The following is a 22,806-nucleotide window of genomic DNA, read 5'->3' on the forward strand; positions in this document are numbered from 1 at the left end:
GTTCACATAGAGAAAAAGGTAATTATGCACTTTAACTCCAAAATAATTCACTGCCAACATACTTTTCACATAAAATCTTTCAAAATATGCATAAATACTAATAAGAAGAACTACTCCTTCCCTTCTACTTCTTCTGAAAAATTCCACATTTTCAGAAACAGCCTTGTAAAGGAAGACCTTTGAGGAAAAAGCTTACTTAAATAGCTTTTAAAGGAAAATATGAAATCAATACATTTGAAATCAAATACATATTGATTTTGTCATTTTCCTCTTCAAAAAGAAACTGGCTCAGTAAATTACATGAAGCTCTCAAGTCTTGACATAATCCTTAAGACTCACAGTTCTAATTCCTTTTATTTGTGGTTAATTTTACTTTTGTGACTACTCCCCAGTAAGCAAGATTAGTTCTGGTGCTAAAATCATGCATATGAAAAGCATTTAAAAAATCTTCAAATTGTGGTGCTCTTTGTTCATAAGCTATTTTTGATGAAAATCTGTAACAGTTATAGCAGCTGTACAATCTCTAACAACCTGACTCAAAGTCAGATGAAATGATACAATACTCCCTCACCTTGATAGACTTTAGCTACAGTATAATTCTTACTGAACAAAGCCAGCAACTTCTACTATATGGATAATGATGAGCTTAATACCCTGTAAACTCTTTCTAAATTCTGATTTTAATACTGTGATAAATAAGGTACTATGTGTCTGCTTTGTAAGATAAAGCTTTCCCCAATGCTCTCTCATGCCAGGACCTTGTACTGCAAGCTTCCCATTTGTAGGTCTCTTTTTGACTTCAGTAAAGTCTCTGGAAAAAGGAAAAGCATAATCAAGCCCTTAATCAAATTTATTAAAATCCTGATGATATACAACCCAATTAAGGAACACCTCTCCATTCCATAAGAGCTCTTTACATTCTCTATAAAACATTTTATTCCTCACCACATAAATCTTGCTGTGTGCATTGCCATCTGTCAGTATGAAGTACTAGACTTAGAAATGAAAATGGGGTAACTGCATCTACAATCTATTGCTGACTTAATAATGAAAAGACAATGCTGATCGGTTGAAGAACTTTTGAGCAACTTTCAATCATTAGCCACATTTTGAATACCTCAGCAATATTGTGACATGCCACTTTCTAAAAGTAGGATCTTCCTCATCTCATTTGCTAGTACATTACTTCTGTCAAGTGGCAAATGTATTTCTGCCTGATTTGAAGTTTCCTGTATGTTACCAAACTGTAAATATGCATATCATGTTTCCTAACCATCTCACATTCTATATTATCACAGTCAACTTTCTTTTTTTTTTTTTTTTTTCCCCTGCTGGTCTGTGTTGCAACTGCTTTGTTTCAGATGCAAGACCTTTTAATTGCCAACCACAGTCCTATACAGTGAACACTATCAGCACATCTCTCTTTCAGATATATATGGCACATTTCAGAGCACAACAGCCCTGCTTCTCTTAAGCTGAACCTCACAACCAAGGTAAATGATCACAGAATCTGTAAATATCCCGTGGTATCTTTATAGCCAAGCTGGGCAGATAGGGACTGAGTAAGCACAGTATGAGATGGGTGAAAAATAGGTTGGGATCAGCAGTACGAAGTCCAGTTGGCAGCAGTGTCCTTCAAAGGCTGATACTCAGGCAAATACAGATTAGTATATTCATTAACAGCCTGGATGTTGGGACTCTTCACAAGTTTGCAGATTATAACAAATTGGATAAAGTGATTCACACCCTCAGGAGTGGGGTTGCTATTTAGGAAGACCTCAGCAGAGTGGCATAACGAATTGATTGAAACTCGTTAACTTCTGCAAATGAAAAAGCAAAATCCTGCGCTTGGATGGGATGCAATGGTACAGCCCGTGGTCCAGGTGGTAGAAAGAAATTTTGCCAAAAAGGATCTGGAGGTCCCCCTGGACAGTGGTTCGAACACAACTTAGCAGTGCACCCCTGCTGAAAAGAAGGCCAACAGCAGGGCAGGATGTATTAGTAAAAGAATAGCCAACCGATTGAGGAAAGTAATTCTCCCACTCTGTTTAGCTCTTCCGAGACTGCATCTCAACACCTATGTCTGATACCTCAGTACAAGGAAGATATTTATATACTGGGAGAAGTTGAGCATGATTTAACCATTTCAAGATGGTTATGGGGATATAGCTCTTACATAGAAGGAGAGGCTGAAAGAAATGGACTTCTTAGAGGTGCAGAATGATAAATTCAGAAGCATTAGACACAAGTTGCAACAATGGAAATTCCGATCAGATAGCAGAGATCAGAGATAAGCTCTTCACAATGAGGTCAGTCAAACATTACAGTAGATTCCTCAGAAAGGCTGGAAATCTCCATCCTTGGAGATTTTCAAAACTTGATTGAACAAGGCCTTAAGCAAGCTGTTCTAAAGTTGGCCTTGCTTTGAGCAGGTGAGTGGACTGGAACATTTCCGGAGATCCTATCTAACCTATATTGTCCTATGGCTCTGTGATTAATTTTAATACCATAACTAGATTATCTTTAATACCAGCCCTTTTGAACAGCACCCATATTTCTTTAATCCTTTTTCTTCTCTGTACATGTGCACCTACCATTTTTTGTTGTTTGTTTGTTTTTTAATTTCCTTTGCAAAACTTAGTTCAAGCTTGACTTTTGCCAATTCTTGTTTACTCCTGCTCTTCCTGTTTCCCAAGACAGTTTTCTGTCTTGAACAATCTGTTTTCCTCCACTATTTTTCAACATTCTGATTGCTTTCAAAATCTTCCTCAAACGAAAATATCCATTAACGTACTTTTGTGATCCTATTCATTAAATCATATGGAACCCTTCTATTCAAGTGCTTGGTTTGTTTTTATGAATTTAACTTCAAGAAAACCTTGCCCACATTTTAGTCCCTGATCACTTCAGACCAGTTAATGTTGAAGTCTCGTACTTTTCTCAGTTTTCCTACCAAAATTAAAAATCTCAGCTATGTCTTGAAGAAAGTTTAGCCTACTATGTAATTTAAGATAAAAAAACCCTCACAATTATTTGATCCAACTTTATCAACTTGTTACTTTACAAGATTTGCTACAACTAACATAGGCAGATATTTTCAGTTGTGGATATGCACCTCAGTGTATGAGACGCTTGTTTTTAAGATGGTGACTTAGAAAAGCAGAGAGATGCAAAAGAAGTACCAGAAGTAGGGAAGTGATTACCTACCTAGCCAGGAAAGCAATAAATGGCAGGTTTGCCAAGTGAAAAACAATAGCAACAATACAGTAAGTAAAGGTAAGTTTTAAAAAAATCAAAATTATAAAATCCTATAATTTGTATAATTTTAGATTACAATCAGTTTTACTAGCTACTGGTTTATTACAGACTTTAAGTGGTTACTGCAGTTCTTTTTGTGCTTAATCTTTTATTTCTCCAGAATCTGCCTTGGGTAATACTGTCGTGTTGTGAAAAATAAACCATTGTGCAATGAGTACCTGGAATGGCATTATTACTTTTTTTTTTTTTCCTACATTTAGACAGCATCATTTCCCTTTTCCAAAGCATCAGATTGTTTTGTCTCCTGATCCTGTCTATGCTTCTTTTGAAGGGATGCACAACCCTTAGGCATCATCTACCTTTTACAAAGATGTGATGCCTGGTGTCAGGCTATGGATCATACCAACATTTTCATAGGGTTACCACAGTTCCTTGAGGAGGAAGATGTCTTATTGTGCTGCTGTTTCAAAAATCTGAGCTTATTTAATTTCAAGAACAAAAAAAAAAGATTTCCAGAAGGTTTCATTGACGAATCTTGTTAAACTACAGCTTTTTACCCTTACCCAGCCAAACAATATTCTAAAGTGCATCATTTATATTTAAAGAAAGCTGAAGGAGTAATCCTCAAGCCGGAATTGTCTAACCTTTTCCGTGTGCAAATCACTTAATAATTCAAGAAAAAACAACACCATACCTCCTTGTATTTTCACTGGTTTATCTGATAATATTTCTAATGACTATAAGTTGGACTCCATAGAAGAACTACATGAGTTTAAGAAAGTGAAAAGAGAATAACCTGTTTGGGTTGCTTTGAACGTGGTTATTGAATATCATATTTGGGGAGACTTTCTTTGTAGATGACAGTGCAAGATAAGGCAGAACATCCTTGAAAATATCCCAGTCACCTCTCCCCAATGGCTTTGGAGCCTGTCAGTGATGTGGATAGGTCTTTATCTCATAGGGCCATAATCACTGGCCAGACAAAAGAAAGGTCAAAGGACCCAAAATATGGTCTTGCTCCAGTTGTTATCTCTCAGGTCCAAATTTTTGAGAAGTATCAATTCTTTCAGTCCTTGCAAAAGAAAACTTTAGAGATGCTTTTTGAAAAGGCACAGCTGGCCAGATTTTCAAAAGTGCTCAACTCTCAGCAGCTTTTACTATTTGCTGTTAAGCTCTTTTGAAAACAGCCATTTATAAAATGAAAATTAATTGAATTCATTTTATCCTCTGGCCTATATTCCTGACAGCTGTGATTCGAGAGTTATACATCAAGCTTGTGGATAAATAAGCAGCATCCCTCCCTGAGAACAGCCCAAATGTAAACCGTCTGAGACTGTAGCGGGAATGTGCCACCCTCAACAACAGTTCATCTCTTAGCAGCCACCTCTGCTGAATACCTGAGCTCCACCAGCATCGACACAGTGCATCTGGTAGTGACTCAAGGTTTCTCTTCCTTATAAAACTACAGCCAACACACTTGGTTGGCTTGGCAGCAAAATGCTTTGGCATGCTATATGAACTCCAATTATTTTTCAGCTGAAATAGAGCATAATCCTTAGTGAGCTTCATTGCGTACTGCTAAATTATTGTACTGAGCCACTCCTAAGGGCTGTTTCACATTTAGCTTGAGTGCATGCAGAACGGCACTGTATCTGTACAAAGCTTCAGGAGCAAAATGGGAAACCTGGAGAAATTTTGGGCTCTCCAGACTTTCAGGATAGGCTTGCCAGAGTTCATTGTTTAAATTTCATCTGCCTGGCTGGGTTTTATTCTGTTTGCCTGAAATTTCTAGCTCCTATACTTTCAACAAAAGCTATCCAGTGATTTAAAGCAGCCTCCTAGCCTCAGTATGGTCTTTTTCCCCACCAAACACTCTGAATGCGGCCAGCTGACCCACTTCCTATTTGAAATCATCTTGCCATTAGGTATCATATGAAAGATGATAGTTCTCCTTGCCAACAGCCAGCAGTTTCTCACAATCCTGATGGTTCTGTTGAAGAGCTAGGAGCCATGAAATGAATAACTATGCTAATGCCTCATAGTCTTTTGGCCATATTGTTAAGTGAGCATCAGGTAGAATAGCCGTGTATCACTAACAGCTTGGCCACGTAAGGCCTTTCTGCCTTGGAATTCTGTCCAATGAATTGCACCAAAAAGTATGTTAGAGTTGAAAATTTGGACATCCAGAAATTGGGAATTCCAAAATCTATTCGGAAATTAATGACAGAAGATTCTGACCTGAAGAGTTAGTGTTGTATACTGTTGTAAGCTACTGAAAATAGATAAAACTTCACTAGACCCAACATTAGAAATCCACATCTAGCAAATGACTATAATGAGAATTGTGTATTACAATGGAAAGAAACAAAATTTCTGCACATACCTTTACTATGAGATGGTTATTTTTTTTTCTTGCTTACAGCTTATATTTCCTTGTTTGTCAATGTACAGGTTATGCAATACCTAGACATAATTTAGTGCTTTTATTTGGAGGAAAATAAGTGCTAGTCTTAGCTTCAGCAGTTAGTCAATTTTGACTTCACACAACAGCATAAGAAAGGGCAGAAACTGTAAACTCTGCTTAGCCAAACTAATACCAAAATCATATTTCATATACAGAACATCTTAGGTCCAGAGAGTGTTTCATCTTTACAACCAGTGATGTGTATCTTCTCTATCAGCTGTGCTGCTTCATGTCAATAAATCCTTGCAGGTCAGGTTTTGATTTAATTTGTATTTAATTCTTACATTTCCATGAGCAGCATGTAAGCAATCTTCATAACAGGTCTGTAACTATAGTATTTCCACCAGATTCAAGAGAAACTGTAGTAAGTTTTAGCACTCTCTTTCAGTGCTATTTCAGGCACACATAACTGCTTGTAAGACAGATATTTGTGATGTAGGATGTGAGGGGATGAAGGAACATATCATGCCCTCACCAAGGAAAAGTAAATCCAGGACGGAAAGAAATTATACCTAGTGACTACTTTAAAACCCTGTGTTACCAAAAAAAACCCGAAAAACCACAAACAACCCCAAACAACAACAACAACAAAAAAACCAACAATTTTAAAAACCCAGTGTGTGGAGGAGGGAACAGGCAAGGAAAAGATTAGTCTTTACAACATCAGAGTCACACAGATCTTAGACAAAGCTCAGTGTTTTGGCACAATTAGTCAAGATAAAACATACATATTGGTCTGCTGCTGTGACAATGCATCATGGCATGGTGACAAAATCAGCTAACAATATTTTTTCTGCAACACAGTCTTCTCCTCTGCCTCACCATTTATGAGGTTTTTTCTTCCCTAAAAAACCAAAAACAAACAAACAAACAAAACCAAACAGAAAAAAACCCAAACAAAAACAACTGGCACAAGGAGATGGGATGCAAGAATACTGTAGCAAGTTTTATTCTCTCTTCATTATTTACACAACTGTGGGCTTTGAACAGTTCAGTCTACGTTGCTTTTGGCTGTATGTCTCCTAAATGGATAGTGATTAAGTTCAGTAAGTTGTTCATAATTACTCTTTTCCTCAAAAGCCTATTATTATTTTTATTCTTTCTTGATATCGTTTTCTGCTCTTAGATTTTAGCCCTGCTTCTAACTCTGCATCTTAGTTGCTCAGGCTGGTAATGCTCCAGCTCCCATGCAAACTCATTTAGACCATATCTTTCCACATAGTACAAACCTACAAAAATACACTTTTGTTTTATAAAAATCCAAGTGTATTTTTTTAATTATGCTTAAAGGTATACTTTAATAGTTATTCAATCTTAGCCGTTCTAAATGTTTCCAAAATGGTAACTGTCTACTTCCTTTCTTCTACTCAAATTTGTGCTTCACTTCATTTTTCTGATTCAGTTTTTGTCTCTCGGAATCTGCTCTAGATTTTTCATTTCATAAGGAGAAACTAAGCTACAAAAATGGTCTTAAAAGGCTGTGATATTCCCTGGCTTGGCACTTAGGTGAAAAGAGGTTTAATTTTCATCAACAGTAATTTTATACTAGAATAAATGAAAGTAGATGAAAACTTAGAGGTTGTTTTAATATGCAAGCCTTGTAAATCCTGAAGAACAGAGTGGCAGAACCCATCCATGCTGCTGCGTTTGTTTCTGTAACTGAACAAGCCTGGGGTAGGAATAATTAAGGAACAAATATTTGTGTGATATCCACTGAAAAAGGAATCTGCCAGGAACAGGACTTATCTACATTTTAAGGCTTTAGATCCTCAAACATTTTTTAAATGATCAGATCATCAGTAAAGTTTCCCACATTCTCTACATTAGCTTTCTTCAAGCAAGCTACTCCCAACTCTATAGCACTTTTCAGTCCCTTTAGAGGTGGAGGAAAGGAAATATGTGTTGAAGTTCATACAGACAAATTCAGCATGAGACCTTTTCCACTACATAGCCTGATACTTTGCCTCATTTCACCTAGATGAATCAACAGGTATGCACTTAAACACATGGGAATACGAAGCACAGAAAAAAGCCATGCCATACACTTAGAAAGACTCAGCCACAGGTTTGTGTGGAAAAGTAGATTAAGGGGAAAAAAAATATTAGGATCTGAAAGGACAACAGCAATAAAGGGAAAAAAGCCCTCTAGTATGCCACCTGCAATGCAAATAATGAAAAATCAAACATAAAAATAAAATAGAGAAGAACTAAAGGACATGCCCTGGGTTATAATCCCCTCTCTTTCACAGGAAGTCCTGTAAACTTTTAAAAACAGCGAGATCATCTCCTCTAACCCTGCAGTGATAACAATATGCACAGATCCCTTGCTGTTTGCCAGGAAAAAGAAGGCTCACAGGAGCAGGAAGGCTCACAGACCATGCTGGACTCCCCTTCTTCAGACAACCAGAGAGAGATGCTTTTCTCTCCCCTTGAACTGAGTAAGCTGTTGCTCTCCTTATTCAGAGTACACTTTCCTCTATGTTTGGTTAATTAACAAACAAACAAACAAACATAAAAAGGGATGATGAAAAATCATCACATAAAGGGCAACAGAGAAGAATGAGGCATGAAGCACAAACAGAAGTGGCTGGAAGGCATGTTAGTTGCATTGCCAAATTAACCACTTTAAAATAAAATTTTCCTTTTTTTTTTCATTTTAATAAAAATTCTAGCAACCATTTTTCCTGTCAGTTCCAGTGAAAAATATTGATTTATAACCTATTAAATATGTGATGTTCCCCTTGTGGCATAACACTATGTGAGTTTACTGAAGCACACTACGTTTCCCTTCCTTAGGGAATCAATTACATCATTTAAAAACAGTTTAGATGGCATGGTTTAGTAATTTGCCTTTAGTAAACCCATGTTACTTTTTGTCCCATTTCTCAAATGCTTCTGGTAAAGCTCAAATTACATTTTTTTCAAACTGTGCCTATTGTGGTCGAACCAATTTGTCTGCACTTGCTTGGATCGTTTCTTTCCTGCATTTCACATAATTGCACAACAGTCAGAGTTTGAAGGGACCTCTGGAGATCATCTAAGTCCGATACCCTGTTTAAAGCAGGGTCAGTTAGAGCAAGTTTTTCAGGCCTGTGTCCAGTTAAGCTTTAGGTATCTCCAGGGATGGAGACCCTGCAGATTATCTGGGCATCTTGTTCCAGTGTTTGACTCACAGTAAAAGAGTTTTTCCTAGCTTTAAATGGAACTTCCTGTATTTCAGGTGGTGGCCATTAACTGTTTTCCTTTCACTGGACACCTTTGAGATGAGGCTGCTTTCATCTTCATGAACCCCTCTCATTCAGGTATTTACACACAGTGATAAGATACCCCCAAGCCTTCTCTTCCTGAGGGTTCAACCATCTTAGCTCTCAGCCTTTCAGACTCTCATACAAAGGTTTGCCAGATGATCCAATATTTTAAGCAACTTAGTGACTCTTCAATGGACTCTCTCCAGTATGTGCATGTTTCTCTTTCACAGGAAGGTGCAGAATTGGGAATAGGACTCCAGCTGCGGTACCACCAGGACTGAATAGAGAGGAAGGATGCCCTCTCAACCTGCTGGAAACACACTCTGTAATGCGTTCCAGGAGGCTCCGAGCCTTTGCGGTAAGGGCACGTTGCTGGATTATGTTCAGCTCATTCACCAGAGCATCCAAGACCTTTTTCAGCAAAGCTGTTTTCCAGCCAGTCATCCCCTAGCCTGTGCTGGTGCAAATTTAAATATAGATTATACAGCTGATAGCTTCTCTTTCTCCAACTGGTTTTCCTGCTTTTGTCTCTTGTATTACAATCATCATCATACTGGAGGAAAAGTATTTTCTTTAGCAATCAGAATCTCATTTTTACTACTCTGTTGGTTTGACAGAAAATGAGTTTATTTTCTTCATGCAGTTGGAAACCTTTCTGTTTCATAGCTAGCATGGTCATTATTTGGACTTAGTTTGAGAAAAAGAAGATAACACTCCAGGACAGAGTTAATGTTTTTAATTGCTGTGGTCTGAGAGCCGAGGATGTTCTGAGCGCTCTGCCCACAGGTGTGAGACATCAAGCAAGGGGGACATAGATGGGGCAGACATTGACTGACACCCAGACTGATCAATAAGTGTATTCCATCCCATTAGCATCATGTTGCATATTTAAGGAGAGTCAGGATCTTGTCTCTCTCTCGTGTACACATTTTCTTCACCTTCTTTGCTCTCTTTGTCGGAGCTGGGGGAGTTCTGTTTGAGACTTTTGTTAGTTTGGCCTTTGTCATCCTGCTGTTTTGCAGAGGCCTCTGGGCCTTTCTGCCTTTTTTCCTCTTTTCTCTCTCTGGCATCAACTGTTGGGACCAGGTGCTGTTTCCTGCGACTGGCTGCTCGATGTGGATGGAGTTCGTAAGGGATCGCACTGAGTATCTTTTATATTCTATTTCAATTTTACACATGTATTTATTGGTAGTGTATTAGAATTTTTGTTATTTTATTAAACTGTGTTTATCTCAATCCAAGTTTCTCCCTTTTTATTCTCTCCCCTATTTGGGGGGGGTGGTAAGAGGAGAGGGATGAGTGGGCAAGTAGCTATCATGGTTGTATTGCTAGCTCGAGTTAAACCATGACAACTACATAGATGTGTCAGTTATTTTGTGGGGTTTTTATCAGTATGTTTAAAGACCTTTCAATGGTTTTAATTTTCTTTTTAAAAGCGTAATTCAGAATTCGTTTTTTCTAACTTTTTATTTCACTTTACAGCTACAAAAAGACATTCTTTATCATTGTGAGCTGTCTTCTAATGTCTGATGGATGTCTTTTTTAGAGGTGATTAAGCCTAATTATATCCAGAGTCCTTTCCTACTATTTTTTTCATGCATGTTTTGGATGCAAACTGTCAATAATTCCTAAAACTTTGAAATGTTAAGTCTCTTCTATGTTCAACACCCAAAGCTCTTCAATCCAGCATACTTCACTAATTGACACCTTTCATTTCTCAAAGTTTACCTTACTGCAGTAAAAAACTTTGTTTACAGAGTATTTTTCATTTACCTGATATGGCATATTTGCTGTCAGTATTGTCTCTGGAATAGCAGACCATTTCAACAAGTATGCCTGAAACAATTTCTTATCTAGAGTTTTGCTATTTTTCTTCATAATGCCTTTTGTTATGACTCACAATTTTGCAAGGATACTTCCATAAACATAGTGCACTTCACTTTTTATGTACCAGTGAGTTGACAATGGATTCAGTGAAAAGAAAATCACTACTATCTTTATGTTCGATGTTTATAGAAAGAAAACTTCTTTGAAACTGTTTTAAATGTTTTCTTTATCTGCAAATTAAGACCATTCATTCTTCGTGTCTGGATTTGGTAATATTTCCCTTTTAAATAATGCCCAAGAACATGTAAGCTTATACCATGTTGTCTCTGTAGAACTGATAGTGATTGTCCCATAAGTAAAGGTGAGATCTCTTCCTCTTTCACTGGCAGAGCCACTGTACCTTGTTATACTGTCTGTCCTTACCAAGGAAAAATAGACAGATAGAAAATATAGGCAACGATGTGAAAATATGAGATGAAAAATGAGGATGGAGAAACAAAGCTAAATATTTGGAGGTGGAATAGAAGAAAAGAATCTGGGGAAGGAGGAGAATAAGACTAGAAGAGACCATGATAGGACCTGCAGAAAACAGAAAAAGGAAGGAAGGAATACTGGGGAAAAAAAAAAAAAGGTCACTTGACTAAGGGTGGCTTTTGTAATGCATCAACAGGAAGACAGAACTGAAGCTGTATTTTTGATACAGCATTTGTAAAACAAATCAGTCTGAGACATTAAATATTTTCAAATATTACAGTAGGTTATTTTTAAAGATATATTTGCAATGTAAGAGACAAGTATCAACTCTTTCAAAATGCTATTTAAGTTGTTTCAAGAAATGAGGTCCAACCTATTTTCCAGGCAATTAATCTCAATAAGAAAACCAAGTGCAAAGTAGGAAAATCAGGTCCAAAAGAAGCAAAACAGAGTGAAACACTTCGTCCGTTAAGTTGTCTGTGCTTTCTCTAAGCCACTGTAATTTGTCACACAAAGAAAAGATTGCAACTGGTGTCTGTGGGTTAGGAAAGCTTCCAGACTGATGCTCAAAGTACCATCCAGTTTTAAACTGATCAGGATGAACTTTGCTGTTGTTTGAGAGGGAGAGGGGTTGGCAGACTGCCACGCCAGTAAAGTGATAATTTGAAACATGGGACCATTTTAATTATAAGACTGAGGGTCAGTTTGGCAATTGGGCCAAAGATAGAAGTAGTCTTTAGAACAGTTCTTACACTCTAGCATTAGACAGTTATAAAAGCTTTGTAGCATACTCCTTCAATTTTCTGGTTTGATTTAATGGAAGTTTGAGAACAGAAGAAAATCATGTGGAGGATTGAATTTTGAGCTGTTATCCTTACATACAAAGGAAGAGCTAAAGGCACATACATATCACTCTACCATCTTTCAGTGGACTCCTTAATGGAAGAGGAGATGCACTAGAGTTTATTTTCACTGTTCAAAAAAGGTAATATTCCATCTTTATTTATATCATTAGCTATGTACCAGTCTCTGAGGTTAGAGTTGGAGTATGTCATTGGAAGTTGTTAAATTAGTCCATGCATCCAAATAAGGTTTAGATTTTCACTACATGAACAACAGAGATAGAAAGAAGCAGTGAATCTGGCATTGTGTATTAATAATTAAAAGTCTGCTCTTCCTAAATTCAGTTGTACAATACTCAGGTGGTATCAACAGAAGAAAAAGTTGACTTGAATAATCTGGTAAAAATTCAAGTTTATCTATTACATGAAATCCCATGGCATGAAGGAGCTTCCAAACACAAAGCCATCTTATCGCTAAATTAAGTGAATCATGAAAATCAGCATACCAGCAGGCAAGTGTTTTTCAATTAAACATGGTAATAGCTGCAAAAGTTGTCCGGTTCAAACTGACTTATTTAGCTTTTTAAGCTTGGAGTATGTGGAATTTCAATCTACATGGGATGAGTATCCAAAGGAATTAAATGTAAATGCAGTTTATTTCTTTAAAATTGCAGACAGGATTGCAGTATGCATCAAATAAAAAATTCTTGGCAAACAGCTTAACTGACTGTTGTTTCCACAGCCAATTTGTGTAAATTTTGTCCCAAATCTGGGCTTCTGTTTGAGCTTGGAGATTAATAGCTTGAAATTTACCCTATAAATATGCTCAACAGAAGGTAAAAATATACTCCAAGATACAGGAGTTTGTCACCAGCACACAGGAAAAGGAAGCTTCTTAAGTTCAAGTATCTGCATTAAGTTAAAACCCAGCAGACTTCTGGAGATTTATTTTTTCACCTGAGACTTTGCTGTAGCCCTCTAACCTGTTATTATAGTCTTTGACTGGGTACAATGTGATAGTAAGTCATCTGCAGTAACTGCAGACGTAAGGACTAAAACTTTATTACTCAGGCAGAACTCCCATTAATTTCAAGTACTGATGAATAAAACCTGTAGGAATGAGTCTTTCCATTCGTTTTAATGGGAAAGAGACCTGTATCATCTTCAATAAGAAGCTTAGGCCTCAATTCAAAAAAGCACTTAATTGTACCCATGTTCACTTTAATCGTATGCTTAAGTCCCAGTTACGTGATTAAACACTGCAAGCTGTAGTACTGCCCTAGAAAGAATGCTTCCTTGAGCCAAAATCTTAATAAGTAACACAAATAAGATGAACAAACAGTGGCCTGCCTTCTCTTGTTTCTGGGTTCAAAGCTCTCTTCTGAAAAAGACCACTATTTTTTATTTTGGAAGAAGGGGTCTCACAAGCATTAGATATCTTTTTCTGAAAATTCTAGCGTTGATCTGCACTGTTCGGCATTCAGCAGTTGAATAAAAAAGTATCCAGTATTCCTAAACATCATTTTGATGTCTAGACAAAATGATGGTTTATTCCTTTAGAAAAGACAAGCAGTGATTTCGTTTACCTATAACTTCAGAGAAGAGTAATGGAAGCTTGAGGAGCAGGCTGATGTTACCGTAAAGTTGATTCTAGCATGTCTAGAAGGACACTGAGATGAGGGAAGGGCCTTGACAGCTGCAGAAAGAGCAATTATGTACCCATCCTCAAAGAAAGGACAAAAGGATAATCAAGGAGCCAGCCTCACTTTGGTCCCCTAAAAGTGGTTTTGAAACCCATGTCTGAGCAGATAAAGGAGAAGTAGGTAATTGTGAGCAGTCATTACTGATTTACAAAAGGTGAATCATGTCATACCAACTTGTGAGAAAACGACTAGGCTTGAGGGCATGAGGACACTTGTCAATGTCATTTGCCTTGACTTCAGCAAAATACAATTTGGATTGTCTGGCTCAGAGGGTATTAGCTAATGAGTCATACTCTACCTGAAGAACTGTAATGGCTGGAGTAATGCTGGGTTCTATACTAGGACTTCCCTGTATAACTTCTTCAAAGAAGGATCTGGAGGAGGTGATGGAATGATTGCTCATTAAGTTTACAAACTACATCAGACTGAGGAAAAATCAGTCAATATCTTTGGGTACATGGCTGTCATCCAGACGGACCTGGACAGGCTGAAGAAATGAGCCTATATAAACCTCATGAAATTCAACAAGGACAAATGCAAAGATTTGCCTTTGACATGGAAAATTCCTTGCAGTACCAGACTCTACTGACAAGGCCCATCAGTGTCTATACAGACAGCAAGCTGAACATGAGCAAAGGCCAACAGCACATGGGCTTTATTAACCAGTGGTTAACCAGTGGATCAAGGGATGTGATTACTTCTGCTTCTCAGCACTTATTATCCTGCATCTAAAATATTGTGTCAAGTTTTGGGGCCCTAAATCGAAAAAATAAATTGGTCAACTTATGTTAGTCTAGCAGAGAGCCCTGGAGCACTTGTCCCATGAAGAGATGCCGAGGAACAAGGCTTGCTCACTTTGTTTAAGGAGGCCATCAAGAACATAGTGCTAGTCTCTTCACAGTGGCGCGTGCTGGGACAATGAGAGACAATAAGCATAAGTTGAAACAAGACAGATTCAGGCTGGATATAATGAGAAGCTTTTATACCATGATGACAGTCAGGCAGCATCTAGAAGGGTTGTACCAATTCTATCCTTGGAGCTTTTCAAGACCTGACTGGATAATACCCTGAGCAACCTGGTTTGATATCATAGCTGATGCTCTTTTGGACAGGAGTTTGGACGAGCTAAAATCTTATAGGCCTTTCCAACCTGAATTATTCTGTTATAGTATTTTTTCTAAGTGTTTTCTTTCTTCATATCAAGAGTATTGGAAGAGCCACCTCCTTCTGAAGAGTGACTGGAATATAATTCTAAATGCTGGAGCACAGAACTCCAGAGATACATTGGGTTCATTAAATTGATACAAATAAGAAAATCCCATCTCAGATTTTCAAAGACACAGGGAGCAAGTGGGACATTTTTAGCTACATTTTTCTGCACTACTCCATATATAGATAACCAATTTCCAAGACAACAATAGGGAAGAGGTTTGAGCACACACATCTAAGTGAGAACACACTGAAAGATGTTGTCAATAGTCTTTTGAAGACACAAATTCTAATTATGAATACTATGGTATAAAACTGGTGTAACCCAGGACTCAGGTAAACATTAAAATAATCAGAATTATAAAATTTATCCTTCAGATGTGATTTAATCCAATTAGCTAACCAAATATTGCTACAATAAAGAGAATGAGATCTCTAATATTATCACCATAGGTGTCCTCATTCATCTTCAGTCATTCTCCATTTTTTATTTTCAAAAGTTACTGATGCAAGGAATAAGTTGAAAATAAACAAACAAACAAATAAATAAATAAATAAGATCAGTTATTACACATCCTTATCTTCCCATATGCTTGGAAAGTGAAGTTATTTGTCAAGGTAAAGCAATGAAAGAGGCTTGAAAGACATTGGCTAACTTAAGAAATACTGAATCAAAATTGATTGTTTGTTTGTTTTTAATCACATTAATTATAAGGTCCAACAAATGCTAAAAAAAATTTTCTCAATATTAGTTATTAAGGAACTCCGGGTTTATTCACAGTTCTTTTACAGTTCTGATTGTTCAAATTAGTATTTATGACCAATTCTCTTAGTTTCTTCTATGAAGTTGCAGATAATATATAAAAAAAGAGATTTATTTTTTTCTTTAGTTAATCTTATTAAGGGTTTGCTTATAAGGAGATGGACTCCAACATCTGAAGTGTTTCTTTTGCCTTGTGGGAGATTTGCTTATGCAAAACTGGGTAATGAACCGATTTGTAGCAAGAATTACTATTTCATGTTTCATAATGCTGACAATTTTAAAAATACATATATGTAAAGTATTCATCAGCAGTGTACAGTTCTACCTTATATTTATCTCTATCAATCTTACCCTAGAGACCTTCTTCAAACCAGTTTGCTTTAATTCAGTTATGAACTGAAACAATGGCTTAAAAGGAAATATTTCTCTTTGTTCCAATTACCAGATGAATTAACAATTTAAATAACTTATTCTGCCACTTTCATATTTAAAATGAATTAAAGGCAAGATAGAATGCCAGATTCTATTATTCCCAGGGTTTGCTCCAAGCAAGGACATGAGCCAAGAGACAAGCCCTTTTTTCTATAAAGTTTTCCTTGAGAAGCATGTAGAATGAGTTATTCAGTTTCCTGCCAAATAGGAAAGATAAGAATATATATGATGTTGCATCACGTTTGCCAGATCAGCTGGACATTTAATGCAAAGAAGACAGGGCCTGATCCATCTCTCCAAGAAATGACTGGAAGGCATTCTTTCCATCAGCTCCAGAGAGAGTTGGATCTAACCCCATCTGCATGTTTTCAGGCACAAACCCAATTTTCATTTCCTGACCTGCATGTATCTCCATTGAGAACATTACTATTGCACAGAGAGAGGAACAACTTATCAGAAGATTACAAATGTCCAACACTTTTTTCAGTTAACACTCTGCAGATACAATAACCTTACCCTATTTGTTAAATATTTCTGTCTGCATCTTCTATACTACAGTGTATTAAACAAGAACAACAAAAATAATACAAATTGCTTTGTTACAATAATTGCATCTGCCATCTTTGCATGAATATATTATCAGGCACATGCATTCATGCATGAACACATAAGCATTCATTTCTGCTGCAAAGCCAAAGAAGCCTTTTAATGTAAATGGATCGAGAAGCTCTATCTGCAAGCCTTTATTTATGTGACTGCAAAGAATCAAACATGTTATCGATTATAAGCCGGATTCTTTCAGGTTTCCAGAATGAGTCTCTTAGAACTTGTCATTTTTCTAAATTGATGTAATAATTTATAAGGACTATCTGTTTATGCATGTGCTACCTAACCTGAGGCACTTCGTGTAAATGTCTCAACTCCTTTAGCTTTAAATGAATTCTCTTCTGAAACAGTAGAACCTTAGGTTGTTACTGTAAGAGTAATTTCACAGCAATCTTTTGTGAAGTGCTCTTAGCCCTCACAGTTTCTTTTCCACTCTCAAAATAACCAATAAAATATTTATTAAAACAGCCTGAACCACACAGGGTGGTGTAGGCTGAAATTTTATTCTTTGCTTATTACAGCAGCACAAATGCCCTAATCAGCATTTGAATTAAAGCTGTATTCTATAACACAAACCCCATTAGTCAAGTAGTACATTAGATCTGTAATACTTTCTATTGCCAGTCTCATCAAGCTGATTTGGAATTTGTTGCCTGGGTAGAGTGACTCATATGTTTACTGGGCTTGACAGGTGCTGGGCACCTTCCACACTCATTAAAGTTAATGACTTCAACAGCAGACAGTGAAAACTGTATGTTGAAGTAGGTTTCCTCTTAATAGGTATTCCCAAGTTATCATTTGAGAGAGTATGCCAGTGGTGTCAATTTTCTTCTGCAATCACAAAACCAGTCCATAACCAAACTCCTATCCCTTCATTTCAAAAATAACCCAATTAACTTCACAGGGACTCCTTGTTGGAGTAAGGCAAGAAAAAAAATGTACTGTACACAGAGCTTTCCACATAAAAGCTTAATTTCTTGCCATAAGACTAGTCACATCCTCACCGGAACAGAGGAATTAACATACTGGAAACAAGCCAGGAATTTTATAGAAATGTATGCCTTTAAGTAAGCTCTAAATCAGTATTCTCATAATAGCCACAGATTTGGCATCATTTCTATCCCAACAAGCCACAGCTGCTGAACTGGAGACTTCTGACTTCATCTTAGATAAGTAATGAGAAGTTTCAGGCAGTGGTGCCAGAGCCTGTCCTTTGATATCAACACAGCACACTACAGTTGTTGACCAGTTACACCCAAAAGATATGCCTTTAAATTACACTAGTCAGCTAAAAGTATTCAGGCGAGAGCTTCACAGAGACTTATGCTATGACATTAGACTGTCAACCAAGATATGAGAATACTGAGACCTCACAGACATCTGTGTATTCATACAAGACCAAGAAATTAGGAGAACTGAATATTTAACTACAGAAACCTCTGCTTTGATGCAAGTCCAGACACTAGATCTACACTATTAATATGACAAAGTCCTGTACCTTGGCTTCCACCCAACAAGACAGAAGTACTAAGCCAGAGACCTCACAGAAACCTGTGCCTTAATATTAACCTGCCATGGAAAAACTCCTGAGCTAATGGTCTTGCAACGAGTAAAACATACAGCCATCTGAAGGAGGAAAAATAGAATATTAAGACCTCTAACAATTAAGCAGAAGAACTATTGCAGTCTTAAATACTCATCACTTTTAATGTCTAACTTTTCGGGATCTTCTAAAGCAAAATGTAGTGGTACATTTCCACAGTTACATTAAATATAACAGTTCTGTTAAAGAACTGAGCTTTTTCCTCTTCAGCAGGCCTCACGCAAACACTTCTTGCCCTTATAATATCATAAGACAGTGAGGTACAAACCACAAAGCAACACATCTTCCAAACCCAGACTAATGTGCAGTTTGCTGGAAAGAATTTGAGAGAAATAAAAAAAGTGATTGCAACAGAATTAGTAAACAAAATGTTAACTGACAGAAAACTGCTCAGAAGTTTGGAATATATTTCAGTAATTTGTGCAGAGATTGCAGTCAGTAAGTTGCAGGATGGATGCATTTATTATAATAGAAATTTACCTTAATCAACCCAAATTATATGTGCTGGCATATGAACAACTGTTTGATGCCTATGAATAACTGTTTGATGGCAAATCTCGAAGTACTCTATTTTTAATGGAGTTCAGAAAAGTGATTGAAATGACTCTAGGAAACTTTTCCAAATATTATTTAAATCACCCAAGAACTAAAATATCTTTTTTCAAAATTAGTTCATAATTAAATATTACTATTTTTTCCCCAGTTTTGCAGTTCGCTGTTCAAAACGTCTACATCAATTTCCAAAATAGGATTTTGTATCCTGGAAGGACATTGGAGAAGGTCTCCATGCAGATGCCTCAAAAACTTGAAGTAAATCTTTGCTTTCTGAGTGCTATTTTTTCATCTACATTGTTACAAAAGGTAATTGGAGATAAAATTATTCCAGGAAAGCTTTTCACTTCCAAATGTCTGAAAGGAATTATTCACATTTTTATAGTGCTGTATCTTTATGTTGTTCCTCATTTTAATTGCACTCTTTTACCTTAAATTAATTTCTAATTTATAATGCTGCTATTTCTCTGTGTCTCATTTAAGCAAGTTAATCATCTAGCACTGCCTCATGACTACAGAAGTCTAATATTCTACAACATCAATCACTGACTTGTTTCCAGATTTCATTTACTTTAAGTCAGAAAAAGCTGAACGAATGGCAGCAGCTGCTTTATCTGTCTTTAACAGTCTTTGATCCCCCACATGGAAGGCCTAGAGAACTACTTAATGCGTAAGGGAAGACCTCCCCATAGCGCTATGTCAGAGTCCCTGCTCATGTTGGGCAAGATGCAAAGCCCATGAAAGCAATTGAGAATCTTTCAGTTGTCTTCTGCGTGGTTTGCCTGGGCCCAACAGGAGAAAGGCAGCCTCACTGAGATGAAAGGTTCACTGGAAACACTTCACAATCTTGACAGTGACCAGCAGAAGAAAGGGGTAGTTAAGTTCTTTCATAAGCCGCAAGGCTAAATTTATTGGACCAAACCTGGAAACTGGAGTACTTTCCACTTCAGATACTGGTTCTCAATGTTTAAACAAAGTAAGTTGCTTCCTTCTACCTGGAAACTGGACATGGGTTTGGAGTGGTTTGGATTTTCTGCCACATATGGTGTATGGGAATAAGCAAAGTTTAACCAAGCTTCATGGACAAAGTCTACAGGGACTTAAAAGTGCTTAGGAAACAGACCTCAACCAGCATTTTACAAGAGGGGACTGGGAAAAAATGTCCTTGTTCTTAGGTTGAGATAGCCAGAAAAAGCCTAAATACACTTCAATCTAAAAATTATATAGCAATTATTATTTTCTATTCCTACTGGAAATTCTATCAAAACTGCACAACTGTGTAACTGCAACATAACTAAAGACGCCAATGTTACCTATGCAAATGAAATAACTATGATAAAAGCTGTTGTCATTATTGTCCATAAAGTACTGAAATCCTAGGTCATTGCTGTAATGCCTGTGGTGATTATCTTACTAATAATTCATCACTCTACAGATTAGATCCTGAATCACCTGTCATATTGTTACACAAAATGCTTTACTTTGCAGAACTAGCAAAGAGATGACCTCAAAGCCTTTCAATGACACTGCAGGGCTGCATACACCAGATCCCTAGCAAGCAACTTAAAAGGCTAATTAAGAGCACCAAAAAGTGTCTTTTGCAAACCATCCAGAGACAGACAAAAAGATAATCACAATAAAATAAAACATACTATAAATTCAATATAAATGAAAAGAGTAAGTTTTGTCTTACTTCAGGTGAATTTTCTGCTCTTGCGTTTTTATTTTTCAGCTTTTTCTGCAGCAGCCTGGTTTCATACTCTGGTCTGGGATGCTCCTGAAAAAAAAAAAAAGATAAATAAATAAATACGTGTGATTACTATTAAGAGAAAAGAAAGAAATCAAAGAATGTTCTGGTCACTTATTCATGATCCAAGCCACCAAGATGATTCAACACTATAGCACTTTCAGAGTATGGGTATCACTGCCTAGAGGGATGGGATACATTACAGGATGCAGGGAAGAGTGGGCACTGCACAGGACTTATTATGGGAAGCTTAGGGGAAGAACCAACAGTGGGAAAGGGAGGGATCTAGGCCACTTGGAGAGGAACAAATATAGAAAAATAGAGGGATAAGGAGATAAATAGGGCTGGTCACATGTAGACAGTTTGCTGGTCTGTATGGGGGTCTGGCCACTGGCAACTGGAGCAAGTGCACGTGTGAGGCTGAGTATGTGAGCACTAGTGGAGATCAAACTGGAGCAGCTGGCAAGTAGGTAAAATGCCTGGAATCTCTAAGGGTGAGACCTTGGCCAAGCAGGCTATTAAAGGATCAGGGGAGCCCCAGCCAGCTGCCAGAGAGACCGCAGGGTCTGGAGGTCTCTAGGAATGAGACCCACTTGTGTGTGTTTTTTTAAGGTCAAGACTAGGGTGGGTTGGCTGCAGGGGGACCAGGGAAGTCCCAGCCAGCTCTGTGCGAGTGGGGCATATGCATGAGTTAGCAACTGGAGAGGGGCTGTAGCCTCATGGGCTTCTACCTGTAGGTGCCAGCAACTGGAGATAGTGGGGTCCAGGGGCAGCTGCTGGACAGATTGAGTGACCTTAGAGGCTGGGGAAATCTGCATCCTACAAGTGTACATATAGATATATATATTCTCACTAGCAGATCTCCATCCTGCTCAGCCAGGAAGAGAAGCAGGATGAGAACATTGTGCTGTCTGTGTTTGTGTGTCTGCTGTCTGTGTATGTCTGTGTGACCTTTGTGGTTGGCCATGCATATATGCACGTATGTAGTGTACGCATGTGCTCTATGTACATATGTCTACTGGGAATACATCTTAACCTCACTACAGGTTAGACCTAGGGGCATGGAGCTGCAGCTGCCTTGCTTCTCTTGGGCTGTTGGATCTAGTCCAGTTTCCCTTATCAATAAACTTTCAAGGTTTGCTTGCAAATTATACTTTTCCAAATTAGAGCATAAATTAAGCATGGTAGCATGAACTTACCAGGATTTTAAAGACAGCAGCTCATAAAAAAAGAAAAAAGCTGCATATCTCCTCATTCCTGCCAAGTTCTGAATTAATTCAGAGCCTGGAATTTGGATTTGATGCCTCTCACAAAAAGCTTATTCCTACAGAATCTGTCTTCTAGTTGTCTTTTGTACCAAGTGTCACAGGTTGCTAGACCTGACAAGAAGACTTGAAATAGTGTATAAGCAATATCAGCAGTGCTTTGCAAATAACCACATCTGAACAGTCCCTGTCTATTCTGTATGCTTCATGCCACAGGATCTAGCTAAAAGGTGCTTCATTGTATCTAAACAGGAAAACCCACGTTTTGGGTTATACAGGAAGGTAGGGAGAAGATATTGAATGGCTTCAGAGACATCATGGGAAAAACGCTCACTGCTCAGAGCTTTTTCAGAAATGCCAGTGTTCCATGACTAAAAAAGTTAATATTCCTCTGTCCCATTCTGAGCATGAGTACACCAGTCTCATGCATTTCAGAGGTACAGTATCATTTATCATGCCATTTATCCTTACTATAATTCGAACATACGCTTATCAGCCAGGTCACAAAATTGACTTGCTAACACTTATTAGTGAATCTGATAGCCATGAAGAGAATAAGAACCATAAAAAAAAAAAACAAACACAACAACAACAAAAAAACCACAAACAAACCAAAAAAACCCAAACCAACCAAACAAAAAACCAAAAAAAACAAAACAAAAAAAACAACCTCAATCCTTATGGACAACAGAACAGCGGTTGCATGGAACTTCAGCAGTCTTCCTTGGGTGGCACATGCTCTTCATTTTCTGCTATCTGTAACATTGTCACTTCGTCATACACCATTTTGAACATTCTCTTTTGCACATCAGT

General features: G+C 37.5%; 1 protein-coding gene across 1 annotated transcript in view; it reads right to left on the bottom strand.

The window, feature by feature from the left end:
* Positions 1-22,806, bottom strand: part of ANO2 (anoctamin 2) — a 185,121-nt gene that overhangs the window by 74,252 nt on the left and 88,063 nt on the right. The window contains exon 14 of the mRNA XM_065640876.1: positions 20,675-20,758. Coding sequence (XP_065496948.1) covers positions 20,675-20,758 — 84 coding nt within the window. The remainder of the gene's footprint in view (positions 1-20,674; positions 20,759-22,806) is intronic.

This window comes from Caloenas nicobarica, chromosome 1, assembly GCF_036013445.1.
Source record: "Caloenas nicobarica isolate bCalNic1 chromosome 1, bCalNic1.hap1, whole genome shotgun sequence".
Classification (NCBI taxonomy): Eukaryota; Metazoa; Chordata; class Aves; order Columbiformes; family Columbidae; genus Caloenas; species Caloenas nicobarica.